This window comes from Corylus avellana, chromosome ca2 (assembly GCF_901000735.1).
Source record: "Corylus avellana chromosome ca2, CavTom2PMs-1.0".
Lineage (NCBI taxonomy): Eukaryota > Viridiplantae > Streptophyta > Magnoliopsida > Fagales > Betulaceae > Corylus > Corylus avellana.
The window spans coordinates 744,836-771,889 of NC_081542.1; the positions used below are offsets into that span (position 1 = coordinate 744,836).

A 27,054-nucleotide genomic window follows, 5' to 3' on the forward strand; every position below is an offset into this window, starting at 1 on the left:
GGATAGATCCAAAATGTTATGGAAGGCCATCTGGAAAATTGAAGTCCCACGAGGAGTCCAAGTCTTTCTCTGGAGGGCATGCAATGATATTCTGCCTACTAAGGAAAAATTATACAAGAAGCGCATCACTCTTGACCCTCTTTGCCCCATTTGCAATCTCGAGGTGGAGACAATTGGGCACATACTTTGGAGTTGTCCCTCAGCTCAGGATGTGTGGTCGGATTGTTCTATGAGAATTCAAAAAAGTTCTAGTGCAGAACGGAGTTTCTTGGATATCATGGAGAATCTGATTGCAAGGAGTACTGCTGAGGAATTGCAGCTGGCAGTGATTGTGGCGAGGCAAATCTGGTTTCGGAGAAATTCAATGGTATTTCAAGGTAACTTTAGGAGTCCACAATCAACTCTACGTGCAGCAAAGGACCAGCTGGAAGCTCATCACACAGCAGCCAGGCAAGTCGTTAAGCACCGCTCTAATTCTAGTAGGCCAGCTACCGCTCAGTGGCAGAAACCTTCTCTGGGGACCATCAAAGTTAACTGGGATGCTGCTGTTGATAGCAAAGGACGGAGGATAGGGATTGGGGTCATTGTGAGAGATCACGAAGGTGAAGTTCTTGCCATGCTCTGTGAAACTATGTCTTTTATCAATGACCCAGCTACGGCAGAGGGGCTGGCAGCAAGGAGAGGTGTTGAACTTAGCATACAGATGGACATACGGAAAATTGAACTGGAAGGAGATGCGAAACAGATTGTTCAAGCATTGCAGTCTGAAGGGGAAGGGTGGCAACCTTATGGACTGATTATTGAAGACATGAAACTACTGCTACGAGGTTTCCAGGAATACAAGGTGAATCATATCCCGCGGGAGGCCAACGAAGAAGCACATAAACTTGCCAAACTTGCTCTGACTCTTGGAGAAAACAGAATCTGGAGAGAAGATTTCCCCCTTTAATGACTTTCTCTTTTATGTAATTCTGCTTGATTCTCAGTATTATTAATGAAGATTTGTATACCCATTCAAACAAAAAAAAAAAAAAAAAAAAAAAAAAAAAAAAAAAAAAAAAAAAAAAAAAAAAGAGAGAGAGAGAGAGAGAGAGAGATTTTATATGGAAAGAAAAAACTTATAAAGAATCAAATAAAGAGATCATATGATTTTGTTCAACAATTACCGCCACCACAAGGTTTAGAGACTAAACATGGCTATTAGAGAACTCTTGTACCATTCTTGGAGGATGCAGATTTATAGAAAAAAATATATATATCATATGAAAAAATGTAAATAAACCTCTATACGATAGGCAAACTGTAAATACATAAATATCACAACAAACCCAACATGCAACGTAAGAGTTGACTAGTTTTGACACGACCTGACACGTAATTAGTGAATCAGAATTAAAAAAAAAAAAAAAAAAAAAAATTACTCAGGAAACAAATGGGCCTTAAAGTGCCAACACGGAACACTACACGTCACTTTAATTTTTTATACTTTCATTTTCACTAACGCAGTAGCATAAATTCACGAGTCAATCAATAATAAAAAGCCAAACAAAAGATTAGAAAGATGCATTGAGTTTTATATATATATATATATATATATAGTAAGTTTGGTAGTGTGTAGAAATTCAATAATGGATATATAGGAAATTAGCTAGCTAGGCCCCATATATAATCCTTTTTCTTTATGCAGTGATGATGTGATATTTTCAAGGGCCAAAACAGAAAATGCAATCGTGAGTAGTGCATAAATTTAAGCAACAGGCCTTGCAATAATCAGTGGGGTCACCATTGCACTAGACGTACGTATTGTTTTTTATTTTAAGATGAATTGTTCACTCTTTTTAAATATATTATCAAACAACTCAAACCACAAAATATTTATCAAACATGTATTCTTACATGGTCGTAGGATTACTTTGACAAAACAAATGTTTAATTTGCCTAATAACAAATTTATTTTTTTAAAAAAAAAAAAAAATAAGAACGATTGTATGGCCACCCTACATGGATGAGCTTTTTTTTTTTTTTTTTGAATTTTCTGAAAATAGGCAAATATACAATATAAAAAACATTTTTCTCAAATGTGCACTCTATTAATTAGAATACACTTCTAAAAACATTTACTACACATTAAAACACTTTTTTAAACCAAAAATACTGAGATACATTAGGAAACGTAAAATCGATCTATTTTAGTCTTGAAAATATTTGATATGAAAAATAGTTATTTAATAATTAATATTATGACCCGTGCCACCCTGGACCTGGATAAGCTTAAGCCCACATAACACAAGACTATCAGGCCCATCGTCATGGACCGTTTTTGATCGGCCTCATCAAAGTCCTACCTCCACCACCAAAAATTCGCCACCTCAGCCAAGTTACGCTCCAAAAAACGTAACAAAAAAAATCAGCCCTACACCACACCACGATAATAAATCGAGGGACAAAAGAAAAAAGCTCTTTATAGCTCCCAATCTCTGAAACCCTAAAAAATCAAAAAAGCTCTAGCTCCGCGAATTCTTCAGGTGCTTCAATTTATTTTTCAGCGTAATGACAGATTAGTTTGTGTTTTATGATAATCTTTCTTCAGACCTCTTGTCATGAGCTCTCAGCCCGCTTACGTCCGTTATGTCCCTCACAGTTTAGAGGTTTACCTGTTTGGTGCTGGCAACTACACCGCTCCAGCTTAGTTATATATTAGGTCTGTTGGACGGTTATATACCCCCATCCACTGAGATACCGACTGTTTCTCGCGGCAATCCACCCAGCTTGTTCTTAAGGTGGCTATCTTATCAGCCCATTTTATTAGACACATTATGTAACAGTTGTATTGCAAAATTATATTAATAAGACAAAATAAGAATTCCTATAACAATAAAACAAAGCTAGTACTCAGTAAGTATATCCATACTTACTCTCCTTAGTGTAGTATTCTGCTCCACTTCTGCATATAATACATACATACAAACAATACTTAGTTCATTATCAAATAATATCATTGTTTAAAGACCCTCATCTTTTTATATTTATTTATTATCCGTCACTTTATCTTTATTTACTCATTTTATTATATTAATCTAAGATAGTCATTTATAACTAGTTAAATGACTGAATGTAAATGTTAAATGCATATTTCGGGGATGAGATCAAATGGTCCTTACCGCCAGAAATATGAACAGAAATTTAAATGACATAAAAGAAATGACTGAATGTAAATGTTAAATGCATATTTCGGGGATGAGATCAAATGGTCCTTACAGCCAGAAATATGAACAAAAATTTAAATGACATAAAATAAATGACTGCATGTAAATGTTAAATGCATATTTTGGGGATGAGATCAAATGGTCCTTACCGCCATAAATATGAACAGAAATTTAAATGACATAAAAGAAATAACTGAATGTAAATACTGTAAAGTAAATAATATATAGATAATATTATAAGTCTTTAATTGATTTTGTCCGCTAACTCTTTATTATTAATTCACTTGTATCCATTACTTTATTTTACATTATACACTTTATTGGGTCTTTAAACAATTAAATGAGGACAAGTAATAAAAGCAATAAATCATGATATTTATACAAGAAACACTTACCCAATAATCCTTAGAAGTAAAACTCCACCAAATCTTCTCTAGGTAGCTAGTTTTAGAAAAACACTTGAACACTACAAAAAAAATCTAGGCTATATGGTATTTGACTAGAACTAAGAAATAAAATGAAAGGAGGAGCAAACAATTTTATTTGTTCTAAGATTGTAAATAAAAAGCAAGTGAAAGTGACTATAGCTTAGGCTCTATTTATAAGAGAATGAATTGTTAGGATTTATTTTTAAACCTTTGATCTAAGGATTGAGATGTATTTAACCATAAGAATGAATTAGTCCATATTTCATACTCTATACCAAATAGTATTTTCGTCCAAAATGAGGGCAGTGTATTCCGATCCATTTTTCAATGTCCAAACATACTCCGATTGACATGAAATTTTGAGAGTAAATAGAGGACTTCAAGACAAACATTTTATATTTTTGGTTCGACTTAATCCGAGTTCGTTTGAGTCTATTTTTGGCCTATACAAGGTTTCCAATTCAACTTAGGCTTTAACTATTTGCATTCCCACTTGGCCACTTGCCTTATTAAATCATTATAATCATGATATTTACTATAATTATCATTACTAGAAGACTTTAAGCTTTCAACAAAGGTGGCTAGCCTTGGTATCTTTCTTTAGCAGTATTAATCCCATTTAGACAGTATGAAAATTAAGACATTGCTTTTTAGGCTAAAAACTGCAAAGCTTCAAATTAATTTCTAACTTCACTAAACACCAATATAAATAATTTATTTACTAAATTGTGTTTAATTATGCCCATAAACATATTAGTGAAGCTAAATTTTAGAATTGAATGGATATACAAAAGATGTCAAAAATCAATGTAATATACCTGTAACACTAAATAGTTATTCAATATCATTAATCCACATATCATTGATCTAATTTATTCATTTATTCTTTTAATCTATTTAATATTATTTATATGAGAGTTTTTAAAATCTAGGTCGTTACACGCATTGTACATGGCCAAAGGCTAATGCATACACTTACTTGGTAATGAAACTATAAATTAAAAGAATCAAAGGAAATGACACCCTTGCTTGCACAAGATCGAGAAGTTATTGATCTAGAAATTCATGCAACTTTTGCCATTCAACTTCCCGGATGGCCTTACTAGCCTGTTGTTTGAGTCTGTCCGCTGCATACAAATATTAAGTAAAAATCATAGTTCCTAAATTATGTGATATATTATTAAGTAGGTATTAGTTCCAACAAGTCCCTTACACCAAATTATACCAAGTAACAGGAATCATAAAGTACAATAGAATATGAATGAGATTCAATATTTTATATCTAACATGCTAATAAATATCAGATTATATATATTCCATTTGATCACTACTACATAGATTGTTCATCAGTCAAGAGATTAGACCCACAAAGTATCAGAGCCTAGTGTTGAAAATATATATGGAAAATGGAAAATTATTATGGCAAAAATTCGGACTTCAAGGCTTGATCGCAATGAGGATTTCTTTAGAACATATTTTGTCCCATTTCTAAAGTGCTAAAAGAATTAGACAAAATTGTTCCTAGATACAATGAAGCCAAATAGTTACTCCAGAATATTACCTTCTAGAGTAACAGAATAACACCATTTGGATGAGAAATTACACAAAAAGAAATTTGTATGGAAGACAAGATCACTTATGTTGCGTCTTCGGATATGATTATTTAGTCATATTATAATGATTTTGGACTCATATGATGGTACTAAATAATTCAATTCAATAGTCACGAACTGTAACCACCATATCCCACTTAATGGTCACTTAAATGACTGCACCTCATAGCTCCTAAAGCCCATTGCTATTGTCCAAGCATGGGCGGCGTTGCCGCAGCTAAGCCGTTCTTCTCCATCACTCAAATGAAAAATATTCGCCGTGAAGTGATTAACTTTCTTTCTTTTTTTTTTTTAATTTTTAATTTTTTTTTTTTTTTTATCTAGCCAATATAGGACAACTTTTCCTCCATTCAATTCAATACTTTGGGTTTCCTCCAAAATTTTGAATTAACTTTAATAAAGTAAATCTTACCGATCAATGCACTTACTTAGATAGGAAAAATATGTTTTATAATTATCTTAAATACTCAAAATAAGTTATTTATTTATTTAATAAATTCTGACACCCAGCAATCAAACAGAGCCTCCAGAAAAGCACTACGCACATTCAGATCACTTCCACCCCAATAATAATAAAACACACCAGCAAAGAAAGAAAAGAAAAGAAAAGAAAAAAAAAAAATCCATGTTTGTTCAAACCCAAGAAAGAAAAAACACAAAGAAAGAAAAAGGAGATGATGACCATGCGCCAACAGTACATGCAAAAAACCATTTCATTACTTTGACTGATTAAGATAAAATAAAAGAAAATAGGAGAAAATAAAATAGAAAGAACAAAATTAAGAAAATAAAGAGAAAATTAAAATTACAAAAAATAGAGGACAACGTAACAAAGGAAGATTTTTTTTTTAAAAAAAAAAAAAAAAAATAGGGGCAAAATTAATAAAACACCATTTTCTCACCAAGAAAGGGAAAAAAATTAATGAAGTAAAGGTACAAAAATTGATTTAGAAAAATTGAAATAAGACAAACGTTTGTCTAACACAAAACAAAAATGGCATAAACAAAATAATTAAGAAGATTGAAATAAGACAAACGTTTGTCTAACACAAAACAAAAATGGCATAAACAAAATAATTAAGAAGATGAAAAAGGGTAAAAACAATAATGGAAAAAAGAAGAAAAAAATATGAAGAACCAAAAGAAAGGCAACATATGCGAAGAATAACAACCCTTTCCTCATCACATAGAGAGAGAGAGAGATTTTATACGGAAAGAAAAAAATTATAAAGAATCAAATAAAGAGATCATATGATTTTGTTCAACAATTACCGCCACCACAAGGTTTAGAGACTAAACATGGCTATTAGAGAGCTCTTGCACCACTCTTGGAGGATGCAGATTTATAGAAAAAAATATATATATCATATGAAAAAATGTAAATAAACCTCTATACGATAGGCAAATTGTAAATACATAAATATCACAACAAACCCAACATGCAACGTAAGAGTTGACCAGTTTTCACACGTAATTAGTGAATTAGAATTAAAAAAAAAAAAAATTACTCAGGAAACAAATGGGCCTTAAAGTGCCAACACGGAACACTGCACGTCACTTTAATTTTTTATACTTTCATTTTCACTAACGCAGTAGCATAAATTCACGAGTCAATCAATAATAAAAAGCCAAACAAAAGATTAGAAAGATGCATTGAGTTTTATATATATATATATATATATATAGTAAGTTTGGTAGTGTGTAGAAATTCAATAATGGATATATAGGAAATTAGCTAGCTAGGCCCCATATATAATCCTTTTTCTTTATGCAGTGATGATGTGATATTTTCAAGGGCCAAAACAGAAAATGCAATCGTGAGTAGTGCATAAATTTAAGCAACAGGCTTTGCAATAATTAGTGGGGTCACCACTGCACTAGACGTACGTATTGTTTTTTATTTTAAGATGAATTGTTCACTCTTTTTAAATATATTATCAAACAACTCAAACCACAAAATATTTATCAAACATGTATTCTTACATGGTCGTAGGATTACTAAAAACATTTATACAATATAAAAAAAACATTTTTCTCAAATGTGCACTCTATTAATTAGAATACACTTCTAAAAACATTTACTACACATTAAAACACTTTTTTAAACCAAAAATACTGAGATACATTAGGAAACGTTAAATCGATCTATTTTAGTCTTGAAAATATTTGATATGAAAAATAGTTATTTAATAATTAATATTATGACCCGTGCCACCCTGGACCTGGATAAGCTTAAGCCCACATAACACAAGACTATCAGGCCCATCGTCATGGACCGTTTTTCATCGGCCTCATCAAAGTCCTACCTCCACCACTAAAAATTCGCCACCTCAGCCAAGTTACGCTCCAAAAAACATAACAAAAAAAATCAGCCCTACACCACACCACGATAATAAATCGAGGGACAAAAGAAAAAAGCTCTTTATAGCTCCCAATCTCTGAAACCCTAAAAAATCAAAAAAGCTCTAGCTCCGCGAATTCTTCAGGTGCTTCAATTTATTTTTCATTTCCTCTCCAATTTGCTCTAATTTTCGCAATCGTATGTGATTGTGTGTTTGCTTATATACACGCGGAAAACCCTTACCTTTTCGCTCCTCTATTTGATTTTGATTTTTCTGCTAATCTATCTCTCCCTCTCTCTACATACGAGTGTCTGCGTTAGAGAAATCGGGAAACAATAATTTGACGTATTAAACAGCAGATTTGAACAATATGTATCTATATATCATAAAGTTAGGATAAAATTGATATAGTGAATCAGTTATATGTCGTTAGAAATTTACTTTTTAGGTGAAATGTATATATATATCTTGCGCGTTCTTTTGGTTTGCTTGCTTTTGAAATTGGAATATGTACTGCTCAGCCAAATTGAATTTTTAGGACATAAATTTGGTTTTAAATGTCTCTTATCATAATCATAGGTGATGCATGGTTAAAGTATTATCGGCCTTCTTTGTGTTCGGATTAGGTTATTGAGAAATTCTGCCTTTCTGTGTTCTGTTTGACTTGGATAGGTAATTCCTTTGGTTGGTACTCATGGTTAGTTTTCAATTTGTTGTTGTTGTCACCTCTGTTTTTGCTTGCTCTGGCTTGTGTTTGGGGTCTTTTGCTTCCACCTTGGAAAATGTAATTTGTGCTTCTGAAAAAGTAGATTGAAAAAGGCATTCTGGGAACTTATTTTACAATTTTTCTGACCATAAAGGGTTCGATACAACAAATTGGGTTTTTATTATCCAGAATGCATTTTTAGTACCATAAATTTGGGTTCACAATTTATTGTTCTATTTCTGTTAGACAAGAATTGAGACAACAAGTGCGGGAAACAACTCCACAGAATTAGAGAAGAAACCCATCCAACTGTATATTTAGACTATGCATACTGCTATAATACACAAGGCATGCATGCCGGGAAAGGGAAATCATATTAATATTGGAAAGTGAAATCATATTAATATTGTAAAGGAGAAGTCAATTTTATTGAAGTACATACTTCTATGTCAGAGCCCGACTGTGAAATGGGTTTGTTTATAGCGATCCTTAGGCCTACACGTTTTCTTGCTGTTCTTTTATAGGGTGGGGTTACTGTTCGAATGGCAGATGTTGCTGGAAATGTACTGCTGGTAACAATAGAGGGCGACGATGCATGCCTTGTCAACATCGATGAGGTACACTTGGTAAGCAAATTGCATGCTTTCCTTTACAGTTGAAGAGGTAAACTTGCTACTATGAGGATGTATCCACTGAATTATGTTGTAATTAGGTTGCGGTTTGTCACGTTTTGGAAAGCTTTTGTTTGACGTATATGTAAATGGATCAGTAGGCTCATTTCAAGGCAATATCTTCGATGGCAGCTTAATTCATTGGGAGAAAGAGTGCATGTGTGTTTGTCTCCTTTCTCCTTTCCTTAACACTGGCTCTTTCTTCCCTACTCTTCCTCCTCAACTTCCTATACCTACCATTCTAATGGTACAGGCTTTTATCATTTTCTTTTCTCTTGTACATCCCTCTTCCTCTATTTTCTGCATGCCGTGATTTTTTGCTAGTAGCATAGCTACATCTAGTATAGCTCTTATGGAATTTTGTATTAGTCAACTATTTGATTTATGTAATTATATCCAAGTCTTAGTTGTATTTATTTATTTATTTTTTATAATTGAGGCGTTGGCATCGAAGTGAATGCAAGCTTGATGGGGTTGATCTTCATTCCCTTTGTGGATATAAATGTCATGGACAGACATTATCTTTCTACCCTTCTAAGTAATTAACTAATGATAGCTTTAGACACTAGTTCGTAGCTGAAGTTGTTAATTTTACTAAACCTTGATACCAATCCACATGCCCAGCAGCAGTATATTGTTAGCATTTTTCCATGGTGAATACTAAAAGGATTATCAGAAATTCTTAGTTGGTCCTTTGTTTCTTTTATTCTTCTTAAGTTTGTGGTTTTTATTTGAGGGAGTTATTTATTTTACATAAACATAGTATTAGATGAAGTTTTAACCTGCATATTTCTCGCTGCATATTTTTGGCGGTAGTGTGAATGCTAAGTGCTGTATTTTTTAAATATTCTTTCTTTTCTTAGCAAATTATTATTCTTATCACTATGATTTTATACACATGAAATGATGGTTTCTATGTCTAGTGGCTTGTGTAATTGATAAAATCCCAGTGGTCTTTGTTTGAATTTATAGATGCTTCTGGTTTTCTGCAATTAATTCTGGGAAGGGATCCTAGATTGTTATTGGGTCTTGAGTTCATAGGACCCTTTTTTTTTTTTTTGTATATTTTTCTGAAAGTTATTTAATGATGCAGCTTTTTTCAGCTTTTGGATTTGTGCAAAAGATTATAACCTTTGAGAAAGCCGGATTCCAGGTCTCTTATCCTTTTCCTTTTTTGGTCCTTTTCCCCTTATTCTTCCAGCATTTGAGTAGAAACTCAGTTTGTATATGATCCTTTTTTCAGGTGCTGGTACAATTTTCAGATACAGAGACAGCCTCTTCGGCGAAGAATGCCCGTGATGGAAGAAGAATTCCTAGGTGAGAGTTGTATTAATTGTTTGACATGGTATTTAGTCCAACTTCTATGGACCGCATGGCTGTTACGTGGTGCACATGCATTCAGACTGGTCACCATTGGACCGTTGGACAACATTTGTGGTATAAGCGATCTGTTAGACTCTTGATTGACTTAAAGTTTTTTTGCCCCACTTGTATCTATAACATTTTCGATTGAACATGTGGAAAATATTGGCTTGCTGTGTTTTTCCAACAGGACCATTCTTTATGTAGAAAATGTGCTATGTCGGATCTTTGAATGGTAGATCCTAGCACATTCATGTGCTCCACTGACATAGCTATGCGCTTTATATACCTTATCAGTTATCAACTGTGCCTGCATTAGGATTTACTGACATTTTTTGTCCTTGGTTTCAGTTATCTTCTTCCTGATGATGTGGGACCATGTACTACTAGGATCACATATTCTGCCCACACAGATTTGAGCGTGAAATTCCAGAGCCACCAGAGCAGGTATTCCTGTTTCTTTTTACAAGCATTAACAGTCTGAGTCTTTTTACTCCTAATTGTTTTGCGTTTAAGATGCATATTTCCCTTTTCGGTTGTACATATATTGTGTATGCACTTCTTCCTCATTTGTTACCTCTTTTTCATCCTTCTTCCTTATCCTTTGCTGCAACCCTTTTATCGCCATTTTGCTCACATTATTATAACTACATTTCAGGGACTACACTGGTGCTCACCTTCCTATTGCTCCATCAGCCATTGACGGAAGTGGTCAGGTCAGGCTTTGGGAATTGACACCTCATTCGTCAGATAGGCTTCTACTCTAGGTGGCACTCGGACAATTCTGTAGGCATTTTAGTGATGGGCAAAGGTGTTGAACAGAGTGCTGATTCTTGATTTTCACATAAGAGTCTTCCTATGTCAAATATTACTATTATTCAATGTTAATTCCTTTCAATGGTCACTTAAATGACTGCACCTCATAGCTCCTAAAGCCCATTGCTATTGTCCAAGCGTGGGCGGCGTTGTCGCAGCTAAGCCGTTCTTCTCGATCACTCAAATGAAAAATATTCGCCGTGAAGTGATTAACTTTTTATTTTATTTTATTTTATTATTATTATTTTTATTTTTATTTTTATATCTAGCCAATATAGGACAACTTTTCCTCCATTCAATTCAATACTTTGTGTTTCCTCCAAAATTTTGAATTAACTTTAGTAAAGTAAATCTTACCGATCAATGCACTTACTTAGATAGGAAAAATATGTTTTATAATTATCTTAAATACTCAAAATAATTTATTTATTTATTTAATAAATTCTAACACCCAGCAATCAAACAGAGCCTCCAGAAATGCACTACGCACATTCAGATTACTTCCACCCCAATAATAATAAAACACACACCAACAAAGAAAGAAAAGAAAAAAAAAAATCCATGTTTGTTCAAACCCAAGAAAGAAAAAACACAGAAACAAAAAGGAGATGATGACCATTCGCCAACCGTACATGCAGAAAACCACATTTCATTACTTTGACTGATTAAGATAAAATAAAAGAAAATAGGAGAAAATCAAATGGAAAGAACAAAATTAAGAAAATAAAGAGAATTAAAATTACAAAAAATAGAGGACAACGTAACAAAGGAAGATTTTTTTAAAAAAAAAAATAGGGACAAAATTAATAAAACACCATTTTCTCACCAAGAAAGGGAAAAAAATTAATGGAATAAAGGAACAAAAATTGATTTAGAAACTTCTTTACAGGTTTCTTTTCCTCTTACACTAATGCTTGCAACGACCATCATGCATTAACTTTTGCAACTTCCTGACCCGGAAATTCTCGAAATTCGAATTTCTCTTTTCATCTAGCGAAGAAACTCCAATATCTATCTTATTCAATTAAATTCTGCCAAAAACACGATTTCTAGACTCGCATTTTTTCTTTACAGGTGTCTTTTCCTCCTAGACTGATGCTTGCAACGGCCATCATGCATTAACTTTTGCAACTTCCTGACCCGGAAAGTCGCGAAATTCAAATTTCTCTTATTCTCTAGCGAAGAGACTCCGATATCTTTCACATTCATTTTAATTCGGCCCAAAACTTGATTTCTAGACTCACATTTTTTCTTTTCAGGTGTCTTTTCCTCCTACACTAATGCTTGCAATAGCCATCATGCATTAACTTTTGCAACTTCCTGACCCGAAAAGTCGCGAAATTCAAATTTCTCTTTTTCTCTAGCGAAGAGCCTCCGATATCTTTCCCATTCATTTTAATTCGGCCCAAAACACGTTTTTTAGATTCGCATTTTTTTCTTTACAGGTATCTTTTCCTCCTTAACTAATACTTGCAACGGCCATCATGCATTAACTCAAATATATTATCAAACAACTCAAATCACAAAATATTTATCAAATATGTATTCTTAAATGATCATAGGATTACTTTGACAAAACTAATGTTTAATTTGCATATTAACTCATTTATTATTTTTTTAAAAAAAAATAAGAACGACTCTATGGCCACCCGGCCCACCCTACATGGATGAGCTCTTTTTTTTCTTTTTTCTTTTTTTGAATTTGAATTTGATGAAAATAAGCAAATATACAATATAAAAAACATTTTTCTCAAATGTGCACTCTATTAATTAGAATACACTTCTGAAAACATTTACTACACATTAAAACACTTTTTTAAACCGAAAATACTGAGATACATTAGGAAACGTAAAATCGATCTATTTTACTCTTGAAAATATTTGATATGAAAAATACTTATTTAATATTAGAGCATTCTTAATGGAATAGTCAAAGGGTAAAGATATTGACCACGCCTGGCGTGCATCAACAGTGATGCACGCCAGGCACAAAAATTTTTTTTTTTATTATTTTATTATTTTAATTTTTTTGAAAAAAAAAAAAAAAAAATTTTGTGCCTGGCGTGCTTCACTGTTGAAGCACGCCAGGCGTGCTCCCAATCACGACTCATAGTCAAATATTACTTTTATCTAAAATGATTCTTTAAATATTTAAAAAATCCTTACATTGGATTAGCAAAAAAGAAATGTAAAATAAATATTTAATTAGAAAAACTAAAAAAAAATGCTAAATATAACAGCAGTTTTTAAGGAAGTTATAAATTGTTTCTCTATCATGTTTTCTCTTTTTTTTTTTCAAATCTTTTCAAAACTTTTTTTTTTTTCCTCTCTCTCTCTCAGCAGCGTCCAAAAAAAAAGGCCTTTCCAGCTCTTTTCTTCCTACCTGTCTCTTACCCACCTCTCGAAGTCTCTGTCTCTCTTTCGGAAGATCCAAGTTCGCATCTCGCTTTCGGCAGACCACGGTTAGCTCCTCTCTCTTTCTCTTTCTCTCTTGATATCGCTCTCCGGTCTCCCGTTTTGTGGAAATCCCCTCCCCTGTTTCCCCTTCTTTGCGAATTTTGGGTGTGAGTGGCCGATTGTGTGTTTGGTTTGAGAGGATTTGTTGGAGGAGCCGAATGGGTGTTTGTTTGATGAAATTCTAGTAGCTTTTTATTGTTTGTTTTTGGTTGTGGATGGCCGAATGGAGTGGAGATTTTTTGAAGACTCTTTTGGTTGATTTTGTTGGCAGCCACAATGAGGATTAGCCTTATGCATGCAAAGATTTAGCCTTTTATGATTTTGATCATACAGGAAAGCAATTTTGCTGGTAGACACCATAGTAGTTGGTATTATCATTGCCCAAATTCCTATTTTGCAGATGGATGTGGATAGTTGTTGACCTTGCAATTTTGATTGAAGTTTGTCCCTTTCTGCTGTTATAATTGCAAAAGGATTTTTCTGGTATCAACCTCTGCTCTTTTTTTGGTGTTCATTTGAGATTGTTAATGGGTCTTGAACTTTTAATAATTCTTCTGTTGTAGAAATATTGAACCAGCTTACAATTAAGCATAAACATTTTTTGCTCAGAGCCCGCTTGTGGATCGAGAAAGGCAGTTAAATTGAGTAGTTTACCTAAATAATAACTTAAGCAGTAAAGCTGTGTACTATAAATGACCTTTCAGTTGCAAATTGCGTAGTGTGGTGTATGGATTTTTTTGATTAAGTTGTCAAATTATAGCCTATGTCCTGGATATATGACAAATATGCTTATGTCATATATTTCCTAGATTTCATGTAGGCTTTTTATTTTTTTTGAAGGATGGATTTGCATGACGATCCCTTTCTCGACCTCTCATACACGAGACAAATTACGATTTCAATGCATATAGGCCAGCTCCTTTATATGAGACCATTGATTCCCAAGACACTCAACCTCAAATTGAATCCACCACTAAAAGAGCTCAACGGAAAGCAAACTTTAGTGTAGAAGAAGACAATGTAGTAGTATCGGCTTGGCTCACTATTAGTATGGATCCAATTGATGGTACCGATCAAAAAGGCTCGACATTTTGGGGTAGAGTGTACGCACACTATGAGAAAGATAAGAAGCCTCATTTTTCTGTACGTTCTGTGAACTCTCTAATGAATCAGTGGCAAATGATCCAAAAAGCTGTTAACAAGTTTAATGCCAAGGTAGTTCAAGTGAAGCAAAACGCCCAAGTGGTGTTACCGAACTAGACAAGGTATAGATGGATTGTTATATCTTAATTATTGAATTATTGAGCCAATGACTAATTAGTATCAAGATTTTATTTTTGAATCTTTGTTAATTTTTCAGATTGCGGAAGCTAAGATTTTGTATCACGCGCTCCATGGCAGCCACTTTAATTTTGAACATTGTTGGATTACAATGAGATGTCACCCAAAATGGAAAACCTTGGTGGCCGAAGGAGTCAAAAAAGTGAAAAGAAAATCACTTTCACAAGAATCTTCTTCTACTCCAAAGTTGATACATTTAGGGGAAGACGATGTGACTCCAGCAACGGTTGTAGACTTGGAGACGCCGATTGGCAAGAAGGCCCAAAAAGAGAGAGAGAAAACACAAAGGAGGCAAGATCATATGTCTTTGCATCTTGCGGAGGTGATTAATGATATAAAGGAAGACAAAGAAGAAAACTCAGGAAAAGAGAATGGAAGAACGACAAGAGATTATTCGTCTTACAAAAGAAAGGCTTGTGTTTGACCAAGAGAGAAAGGAAAGTGACACGGAGGCTCATCTTCTTAAGAGGCAAAGGCTTGAGATGGAAATTATGAGTATGGATACAAGCAACATGTCTCCTATGAAAAAATAATATTTTCGTTCATGTCAAATTGAAATCTTTGAAAAACGTAGAGTCATTACCGAATATTGATTGACTAAATGTTTTTACATGTGTTTGATGTATTTTGTGGAAAGACTATTTTGTGGACTAAATAGTTAGTTTGTGAACATGGTCCAATATTAGAATGTATTTTGTGTAAAGACTATTTTGTGGACCTATTAGTTAGTTTGTGAACATGGTCTAATATTGGAATGTATTTTGTGGAATGTTTATGAAGTCTCTTGTTTTTATCCCTTAAAACAAATTTAACTATATATTGTATTGATGCTTTTATTGAATTTCTTTTTGAAGTTCTTCTCGCTAGTATTTTTGTTGTACATGTTTGCTTTGTTAGAAAATGTATTACGGTGGCTGTTTATAGGTATTGAATGTAGTAAGGCAACAAATTAGAGTCTCTGGTACGCTTTTTGATATGTGTTGGCTCTGGTGAAGTCAACGATGGTCATTGTTACCCAATTGGTGGTGTTGTGGCCACAAACACTCCTATTTATGAAACCCTTCGAAACCTTTACATGAATTAAGGCCTTCCATCAGCCATATTTCCTTTTTCTTTATTTTTTCACAAAATTTCAATCTCTCTTTATTGTTAAACATTACAATAAAGAGTAACAGTAACATTACATGAAACTAGAAATTATAAGTTGCTAAGACTGACTATGTATTTGCCATAAATGCTCAATGAGGTCTGATTGCAGTCGAGAATGAGTCACTCGATCTCCAATGCGATGATGACGTTCAATGAAGTCTGAAAGTTCTTGTGTATGACCAATATACTTTGGTTCTATACTTTCATTGATTTGATCGTAAACGAAGTCGGTTGCTCTTTTATATAAATGTCGCTCATCTTCAACAATCATGTTATGCAATATTATGCATGCTATCATGATTTCTTTAAGCACTTCAGGTTTGAATAAACGCGCAGGTCCTCGCACAATAGCAAATCGTGCTTGAAGAGCCCCAAATGCACATTCTACATCTTTCCTTGCTGACTCTTGCATTTGTGCAAAATGTTCTCTTATTTCCTTGTGGAGCATGAACTGTTTTAACGAATGTGTTGACCATGAAGGATATATACCATCGGCAAGATAGTATCCCACTGTATAGTCATTACCGCTAATTGAGTAGCTTACCTGAGGAGCACGCCCTCCAGTGAGCTCGGTAAATACAGAAGAATGTTCTAGCACATTAATATCATTGTGCGACCCTGGTAACTAAAACAATGCATGCCATATCCAAAGATCGTATTATGCCACAGCTTCCAAAATTATTGTTGGTTCATGAATATAACCAGAATACAGATCTGTCCATTCTTTTGGACAATTCTTCTACTTCCAATGCATGCAATCAATGCTACCTAACATTCCTAGAAATCCACGGCTTTTGTTCACTTCTACCAATCTAGCAATGTTAGTGTTGTTTGGTGACCTCAAGTAATTTTCAGAATAAATTGAGATAATTGCTTTAACAAACCTTTTTAAACACTCAATTGCAGTGTTTTCTCCAATCCTCAAATATTCACCCATAAAATCACCTGATACTCCATAAGCGAGCATCCTAAGTGCCGCGTATATCTTCTGATGGGAAGAATGCCCAAGCCTTTTAGTAGCATCTCTTCTTTGGACGAAATATGGTTCGTGAGCTTCTACCTCCATTCAAATACGTTCAAACAGAGTGTGTCGCATTCGAAACCTCCTTCGAAATTAGTTGGGAGGATAAACTGGCGATTCAGCAAAATAGTCAAAGAAAATGCGTTGATGCCCTTTTAAAGTATTACGTCTGATGAACCTGCGGCGTTGAATAGGACCAAGACGTGATGTTGAGCCTCTTTCATCATGCAACCGTTCTTCTTCAACAGACAAAGCTAAAATGACATCTAACTCATCATCGGATGAGGAAGATTCAAAACTTTGAAAAATAGGATCCATAAAGGAAGTAGAAGAAGAAGAGCTCAGAGAATTGTGAAATAACCTTGTGTTTTTTGATGTGTTAAACATTACAATAAGTTGAACTATATATGGCTAAATTGTTTGAGGATATTAGGGTGGTTCTAAACTCTAGGAGGAGTTGGTTGGTCATGCATACTAAAAGGGATGCGAATCAAGCGGCACATGGACTAGTCAAACAAGTAGTTAGGAATCAAATGGATCGTATTCGCCTATTCGGTTAGAGGAAATTTCCAGCTGTATTTTAAATATTGTTGTTTTAGAGTGTTCTGCTCGTTCTATTTAGAATCATATATGCTTTTTATTTCTAAGAGGTAATTCAATCGGCTCGACCACGTCTAATGAAACGGAGGTCACTAGTTCAAATTTCTCTCTCCCCTCTTGTATAAATATATATATATGGTTTTCATACTTAACGTTGGCAAATACGAAATTTGAAAAATATAATTATTATAAAATATAACAATTTCAGAAATATTATAGTTACAAAAATCATTATTTGAAAAATAATAATCGTTGCTAAATGAAATATCATTAAAAAAATAAAGAGTGAGATAAAAATTTTAGAAAAGAAATAAAGATAGAATCAATAAAGAGTAAAAAAATAATATTTTAATAGAATAAATAGAAATATAGCTAATCGGATGTAAAAACATTTAAAAATGGCTTAGCAAAACTAGATAAAAGTGAGTTTTGAAGAGCTATTTTACATAAAAATATGATTTTTCCATTAGGAATGCTCTTATGAGCCGTGCCACGCTGGACCTGGATAAGCTTAAGCCCACACAATACAAACCTATCAGGCCCGACGTCATGGACCGTTTTTGATCGGCCTCATTGAAGTCCTCCCTCCTCCACTAAAAATTCGCCACCTGAGCCAAGTTACGCTCTAAAAAAACATAACAAAAAAAAAAAATCAGCCCCACACCACACCACGATAATAAATCGAGGGACCAAAAAAAAACTCTTTATAGCTCCCAATCTCTGAAACCCTAAAAAATCAAAAAAGCTCCAGCTCCGCGAATCCTTCAGGTGCTTCAATTTATTTTTCATTTCCTCTCCAATTTACTCTAATTTTCGCAATCGTATGTGATTGTGTGTTTGCTTATATACACGCGGAAAACCCTTACCTTTTCGCTCCTCTATTTGATTTTGATTTTTCTGCTAATCTATCTCTCCCTCTCTCTCTATATACGAGTGTCTGCGTTAGAGAAATCAGGGAAACAATAATTTGACGTATTAAACAGCAGATTTGAACAATATGTATCTATATATCATAAAGTTAGGATAAAATTGATATAGTGAATCAGTTTTATGTCGTTGTTAGAAATTTACTTTTTAGGTGAAATGTATATATATATATATATATCTTTCGCGTTCTTTTGTTTTGCTTGCTTTTGAAATTGGAATATGTATTGCTCAGCCAAATTGAATTTTTAGGACATAAATTTGGTTTTAAATGTCTCTTATCATAATCATAGGTGATGCATGGTTAAAGTATTATCGGCCTTCTTTATGTGTTCGGATTAGGTTATTGAGAAATTCTGCCTTTCTGTGTTCTGTTTGACTTGGATAGGTAATTCCTTTGGTTGGTACTCATGGTTAGTTTTCAATTTGTTGTTGTTGTCACCTCTGTTTTTGCTTGCTCTGGCTTGTGTTTGGGGTCTTTTGCTTCCACCTTGGAAAATGTAATTTGTGCTTCTGAAAAAGTAGATTGAAAAAGGCATTCTGGGAACTTATTTTACAATTTTTCTGACCATAAAGGGTTCGATACAACAAATTGGGTTTTTAGTATCCAGAATGCATTTTTAGTACCATAAATTGGGGTTCACAATTTATTGTTCTATTTCTGTTAGACAAGAATTGAGACAACAAGTGCGGGAAACAACTCCACAGAATTAGAGAAGAAACCCATCCAACTGTATATTTAGACTATGCATACTGCTATAATACACAAGGCATGCATGCCGGGAAAGGGAAATCATATTAATATTGGAAAGTGAAATCATATTAATATTGTAAAGGAGAAGTCAATTTTATTGAAGTACATACTTCTATGTCAGAGAGCCTGACTATGAAATGGGTTTGTTTATAGCGATCCTTAGGCCTACATGTTTTCTTGCTGTTCTTTTATAGGGTGGGGTTACTGTTCGAATGGCAGATGTTGCTGGAAATGTACTGCTGGTAACAATAGAGGGCGACGATGCATGCCTTGTCAGCATCGATGACGTACACTTGGTAAGCAAATTGCATGCTTTCCTTTACAGTTGAAGAGGTAAACTTGCTACTATGAGGATGTATCCACTGAATTATGTTGTAATTAGGTTGCGGTTTGTCACGTTTTGGAAAGCTTTTGTTTGACGTATATGTAAATGGATCAGTAGGCTCATTTCAAGGCAATATCTTAGATGGCAGCTTAATGCATTGGGAGAAAGAGTGCATGTGTGTTTGTCTCCTTTCTCCTTTCCTTAACACTGGCTCTTTCTTCCCTACTCTTCCTCCTCAACTTCCTATACCTACCATTCTAATGGTACAGACTTTTATCATTTTCTTTTCTCTTGTACATTCCTCTTCCTCTATTTTCTGCATGCCGTGATTTTTTGCTAGTAGCATAGCTACATCTAGTATATCTCTTATGGAATTTTGTATTAGTCAACTATTTGATCTATGTAATTATATTAAAGTCTTGGTTGTATTTATTTATTTTTATAATTGAGGTATTGGCATCGAAATGAATGCAAGCTTGATGAGGTTGATCTTCATTCCCTTTGTGGATATAAATGTCATGGACAGACATTATCTTTCTATCCTTCTAAGTAATTAACTAATGATAGCTTTAGACACTAGTTCGTAGCTGAAGTTGTTAATTTTACAAAACCTTGATGCCAATCCAGATGCCCAACAGCAGTATATTGTTAGCATTTTTCCATGGTGACTGCTAAAGGGATTATCAGAAATTCTTAGTTGGTCGTTTGTTTCTTTTATTCTTCTTAAGTTTGTGGTTTTTATTTGAGGGAGTTATTTATTTTACATAAACATAGTATTAGATGAAGTTTTAACCTGCATATTTCTCGCTGCATATTTTTGGCGGTAGTGTGAATGCTAAGTGCTGTATTTTTTAAATATTCTTTCTTTTCTTAGCAAATCATTATTCTTATTACTATGATTTTATACACATGAAATGATGGTTTCTTTGTCTAGTGTTTGTGTAATTGATAAAATCTCAGTGGTCTTTGTTTGAATCTCTAGATGCTTCTGGTTTGCTGCAATTAATTCTGGGAAGGGATCCTAGATTGTTATTGGGTCTTGAGTTCATAGGACCTTTTTTTCTTTTTTCTTTTTTTTTGTATATTTTTCTGAAAGTTATTTAGTGATGCAGCTTTTTTCAGCTTTTGGATTTGTGCAAAAGATTATAACCTTTGAGAAAGCCGGATTCCAGGTCTCTTATCCTTTTCTGTTTTTGGTCCTTTTCCCCTTGTTCTTCCAGCATTTGAGTAGAAACTCAGTTTGTATATGATCCTTTTTTCAGGCGCTGGTACAATTTTCAGATACAGAGACAGCCTCTTCTGCGAAGAATGCCCGTGATGGAAGAAGCATTCCTAGGTGACAGTTGTATTAATTGTTTTGACATGGTATTTAGTCCAACTTCTATGGACCGCATGGCTGTTATGTGGTGCTCATGCATTCTGACTAGGCCTGTAAATGAGCCGAGCCGGTCCGAGCTTTGGCAAACTCGGACCGGCTCATTGAAACAGACCTAGAATCGAGCCGATCTCAAGCTCGAGCCGAGCTTGTAAACCCCGGCTCAAGATCGACTCGTTAGGGTATTTGACACGCTCGGGATCGCACTCGGGATTGGTAATGGGAATATGCGAGCCGAGTCGAGCCCTCGATTAGCTCGACTCGGCTCGAGCTCGAGATAGAGACATAAATTTGATGATGGCGAAATCGAGCCCGAGCCTGAACTCGAGCTCGTTTAGAAAGCCTTTTGAGCCTTAAACGGGTAGCTCGGCCCGTTTAAGGCTCGTTACTACAATTAAGAATTATATTAAAACACATTTACAGTTCCAAAATTTTCTAAGTTAATTCCAACTGCCAATTACAAATCAGGTAATTCCAAAATGCCAATTACAAATCAGGTAAGATTCACTATAACAACTTAACAAGTTATATCCAAGACAAATTGTCAAATAGTACCAATGTAAAATTCAGGACAAATATAACTTACAAATTACAATAGCATTAAAGCAGAAATTAAAAACACCTAAAATTACAAGCTTAGACAATTATATTAGGGCCTTACAAATCAAGCAACTTCAAATTGAAGAAAACAAATTAATCTACAAATAGAAGAATTACAAATCAAATTGAAAAAATTATAAATGACTGAAATGAGTCAAATGACCAAAAGCAAAAATTCATCTAAAGAGACTACTCTTCATCCTGGCCACCAACTATCCACACCAGTCCACTGTCCACACTGCATTCAATGAAGAAAAAAAATGTGTTAGATGTTTTTAACTCCCTTGCAAGATGTCAAGGGAGTTTTATCACTTAAGATTGGAGTAATTAGTAAGTATTCAAAACTGAGATGAGTAAATGCACATAAAAATTAAACAATGGAAAATGAGGATATCAGGAAACAGTATGTGTGATGTGTTCCACTTGCAGTTGACACTGACCAGCCTGGCCGTGAGTCCGTGACCCACACCCACACTGCAATCCATGTAAAATAGTACCAATGTAAAATTCAGGACAAATATAACTTACAAATTACAATAGCATTAAAGCAGAAATTAAAAACACCTAAAATTACAAGCTTAGACAATTATATTAGGGCCTTACAAATCTAGCAACTTAAAATTGAAGAAAACAAGTAATCTCAACAGATAGCAGCAGCATAAAATAAATTAGATATTGAGTCACAAGACACAAACATATAGCAAAGCAGTAACATAAACCAGTGCATCAGGTAATTTTCCAAGTTAATTCCAACTGCCAATTACAAATCAGGTAAGATTCACTATAAGTCTATAACAAGTTATATCCAAGACAAATTGTCAACTAGTACCAATGTAAAATTCAGGACAAATATAACTTACAAATTACAATAGCATTAAAGCAGAAATTAAAAACACCTAAAATTACAAGCTTAGACAATTATATTCGGGGCTTACAAATCAAACAACTTCAAATTGAAAAAAAACAAGTAATCTCAACAGATAGCAGCAGCATAAAACAAATTAGAAATTGAGTCACAAGCCACAAACATATAGCAGAAGCAGTAACATAAACCAGTGCATCAGGTAATTTTCCAAGTTAATTCCAACTGCCAATTACAAATCAGGTAATTTCAAATGCCAATTACAAATCAGGTAAGATTCACTATAAGTCTATAACAAGTTATCCAAGACAAATTGTCAAATAGTACCAATGTAAAATTCAGGACAAATATAACTTACAAATTACAATAGCATTAAAGCAGAAATTAAAAACACCTAAAATTACAAGCTTAGACAATTATATTAGGGCCTTACAAATCAAACTTCAAATTGAAAAAAACAAGTAATCTCAACAGATAGCAGCAGCATAAAACAAATTAGAAATTGAGTCACAAGTGACAAGCCACAACTAATCTCAACAGATAGCAACCACAGAATCATAAACAGAAATAAACAGAAATATTTCAACTAATTTTTCTGTTTTCTGTTTAGGGCCTTATAAACGAGTACATCACAACTATTCTCAACAGATAGCAACCACAGAATCATAAGCATAATTGCATAATTGCATAAACCAGTGTATGATGTCTATCCAACTAATCACAACTCAGTAGCATAAAGAAATAAATATGATATTTATAAGCACATTTTTTAGATATTTTCAAGTATATAAAATGCAACAACTTAAAAATACCAAACTAGTAGTAGTAACAAGCATATGAAAATGTGGCAGCTTTTAACGAAGTTTCTTAAAAGCGGAGACAAGGAGCCAATGAATGAATAATCACTGCAAACACAAACAAACCAAAAATATTGTTAGCAAATTTTTACTCCCTTGCATCTAGTTAGTCAAAGACACAAAGTCTTTGACCTTTAATAAACGAGTCAAGGGAGGTCCAAATAATCAAATTTTCAAATAAAATTTTTGCTGCAAAATGAAAACAATTAAATGAACAAGGAAGAAAGATATTACCTCAACAATCAACATGCTCAAATGATCAAGAGAGTTTCCAACAAAAGTACAATATGGCACATTGGCACTTAAACATTTCAAAATAAAACATAGTTAACAAAATACAGACTTAATAAGCAAAGGGAGACCGAATCCAAACATTTCAAAATAAAACATAGTTATCAAAATACAGACTTAATAAGCAAATGGAGACTGAAACCAAAAATGAAGTGTTCAAATTACAGACTTAAAGAAGTAAAGGACTGGAATAGATTGTAAATTGTAATAGTAATACACTCCCTGTCTGAAATTCTGCATCACATCACATTCAGGTAGTTGAAGTTGTAGTTGTAGGCAACTCCACTTCAACCAATTTCTACAAAAACAAACACAAATTTAATATGGCAAATTCATACATAAATAAAATTTAGTAAAACTCTAAATAGTCTAAATACATAAATTGGAAACAAAACTTACATCACCAGCAGATTTTCTCTTGATGCCATGAAGTGCTCTCACCCAATCTGAACCACATAAGAGCATCTGAACAGTGTCAGGGGATAATGATGCTCTATGAGGTTCAATAACCCTACCACCAGCACTGAAGGAGGATTCAGAAGCAACTGTACTTATGGGAACAGCCAAGATATCCTTTGCCATTCTAGACAATATACGGTACTTCAAGGCATTACATTTCCACCATGCCAAAGCATCAAAATTTGTTTCCATATATACTCCATTCTCATTCTTACCACAAATGTAAACATCCTCTTCAAGATAAACATCCAAATCTGTTTTAATGGGCCGGATGATGTCACTACTTCTTATATGGTCAGCAAACCTTGATCGACCTTCAGAAATTTGGGACACCACATCTCCAACAATTGCACTTGAGGAAGAACAAGAAGGAACATTTACTTGGGCAAGTTGGGCAGTTTCTTGCAATATACAAGCCGTATGGGCAGAAACATACGACTCAAATAACTCTTTCAGAACTGCCAACACATTGTTAATGTGACTACAAGCTTCGGTCAAAGGATAGATGATAGGGAAACAGAAATTGATCAACTTCATCTTGTATCTAGGATCCAAGACAGCAGCTATGGACATCAACAAATTGCTATCACCCCAATACTTATCAAATTTGTCAATCATCCTACTTGCCATTGACCTCATGTACTCATTCCTATCATCACACTTGATCATCAAAACTTCTTTCATCCTCCAAACCTCAGGTAAATACAGATTTGCAGTAGGGTACTCACTACCAGAAACAACATTGGTTACATCATTGAAAACTGACAAAACCTGGTTCACATTACCCACCATTTCCCACTGTTCTGGAGTTACAACCCACTAAAATGCTTGCTCAACTCTATGGTACCTAGGGAACACTTCTTTAAACTTAATTGCAGTGTCCAACATCAAATAAGTGTTGTTCCAACGTGTCGGGACATCTAAAATCAGCTTCTTACAGGGTAAATGCAATCTCTTTGCTATCTCACTAAACACATTCAACCTACTTTCAGACGCCACAATATATTTTATCCCCTGCCTAACATCATCTATAATACCCCTAATTTCAGCAAGCCCAGATTGCACCAACAAGTTTGTAATGTGTGCACAACACCTAACATGAAACAACCTACCCCCAACCAACAAAGCATTCTTCAACTCAAAATCATCTTTTATAATTCTAATTGCAGAATCATTAGCTGAAGCATTATCAACAGTAATGGTATGAATTTTATCCTCTATCCCCCAATCAGAAAAACAATTCCTTAATGCATCAGCAATCACAACACCAGAATGTGGAGGAGGTACATTGCAAAAATTTAAAATTCTTTTTTGGAGGCACCAAGTTGAATCCACAAAATGGCAAGTCACCACCATATATGACACTCTTTGACAAGAGGTCCACATATCGGTGGTGATGTTCACCTTGTCAACCAATTTCAATTGTGTTCTCAACTTCCTTTTTTCATTTTGGTAAGTGGTAATGCAATCATTCCTAACGGTTGCAGGCTTATTTTTTTCCAGTGGGGTGTGCAGGCCCTCATGAACTTATTAAAAAGTTCATGCTCCATCATATTAAAAGGGTACTCGTGAAGTAGCACCATATGAGAAGCTAGTTCCCTAACCCTACTCTCTTTGTAACTAAAACTTGTCAAACTTCCCACACCATCATTGTCACTGCTAGGCTCAAATGACAAACTACTTTGCTTTTTTGAACTACTAAACTCAACATATCTTACACATGAAGTCAAATGCCTATTTAGGGTTGAGGTAGTACTAGATTTTCCAACAGCAAACAATCTCTTACACCAATTGCATTGTGATTTTTTAACCCCCCCTATTGTAACTGAAACAAAGTCATTCCAGATTTTGGAAGTCTTTTGCCTTTCCCTCTTTTGATATTGTCCATTCTCACTCAGGCCACTTCCATCCCCATCCCCATCCCCATCCCCAGCCCCAGCCGCAGCCGCAGCCCCATCACCAGCCCCATCACCAACAACAGTAGGACAACCAGTGTTAACAGGTTGGCTTGGGTTATTTTCAGTGCTACCAGACTCAACAGATACAGGTGTAGGGATCACAGTACGTGTATCATCAAGTACATCAACTTCAATACCTTCCAATTCCATAGACTGACTCGTAATCTCCATAACTGTTAATTAAAAAATTTAATTGATGAGCAACTTCAACCTTTCTATGTTCAAATTTCAAAGATGGCAAAATTTTACACACAAATAATTCATAGTTGTTCTAACCCTAAACGACAAACAAGAAAATAATTCATAGTTGTTGTATCCTTAAACAGAAAACAGGAAAATAATTCATAGTTGTTCTAACCCTAAACAGAACATAGGAAAATAATTCATAGTTGTTTTAACCCTAAACAGAAGACAGGAAAATAATTCAAAGTTGTTCAAACCCTAAACAGAAAACAGAAAAAATAACTTGAAATAGTTGTTCTAAGTTCTAACCCTAAACAGAAAACAGAATGCATTTGCATCCATAGTTGTTCAAACCATAAACAGAAAACAGAAAAAATAAGCTGAAATAGTTGTTCTAAGTTCTAACCCTAAACAGAAAATAGAATGCATTTGCATCCATAGTTGTTCAAACCCTAAACAGAAAACAGAAAAGATAAGTTGAAATAGTTGTTCTAACCCTAAACAGAAGACAGGAAAATAATTCAAAGTTGTTCAAACCCTAAACAGAAAACAGAAAAAATAAGTTGAAATAGTTGTTCTAAGTTCTAACCCTAAACAGAAAACAGAATGCATTTGTATCCATAGTTGTTCAAACCCTAAACAGAAAACAGAAAAGATAAGTTGGAAATAGTTGTTCTAACCCTAAACAGAAGACAGGAAAATAATTCAAAGTTGTTCAAACCCTAAACAGAAAACAGAAAAAATAAGTTGAAAT

General features: G+C 34.2%; 2 protein-coding genes and 2 long non-coding RNA genes across 4 annotated transcripts in view; 3 read left to right on the top strand and 1 right to left on the bottom strand.

Annotated features, from left to right (window-relative positions):
- Positions 1-11,232, top strand: part of LOC132168907 (polypyrimidine tract-binding protein homolog 2-like) — a 19,898-nt gene extending 8,666 nt beyond the window's left edge. The window contains exons 5-9 of the mRNA XM_059579995.1: positions 8,820-8,921; positions 10,060-10,119; positions 10,210-10,283; positions 10,680-10,775; positions 10,987-11,232. Of these exons, the coding sequence (XP_059435978.1) occupies positions 8,820-8,921; positions 10,060-10,119; positions 10,210-10,283; positions 10,680-10,775; positions 10,987-11,095 (441 nt within the window). The 3' untranslated portion in view covers positions 11,096-11,232. The remainder of the gene's footprint in view (positions 1-8,819; positions 8,922-10,059; positions 10,120-10,209; positions 10,284-10,679; positions 10,776-10,986) is intronic.
- Positions 1-27,054, bottom strand: part of LOC132168909 (polypyrimidine tract-binding protein homolog 2-like) — a gene marked incomplete at its 3' end in the record, with an annotated part of 97,745 nt that overhangs the window by 3,774 nt on the left and 66,917 nt on the right.
- Positions 13,500-15,675, top strand: LOC132168912 (uncharacterized). The gene is made up of 3 exons (XR_009438940.1): positions 13,500-13,606; positions 14,442-14,866; positions 14,962-15,675. It is a non-coding gene; the product is annotated as an uncharacterized LOC132168912 (long non-coding RNA).
- Positions 18,394-26,090, top strand: LOC132168911 (uncharacterized). Its single transcript, XR_009438939.1, has 6 exons — positions 18,394-18,480; positions 19,585-19,686; positions 19,773-19,978; positions 20,828-20,887; positions 20,978-21,051; positions 26,058-26,090. It is a non-coding gene; the product is annotated as an uncharacterized LOC132168911 (long non-coding RNA).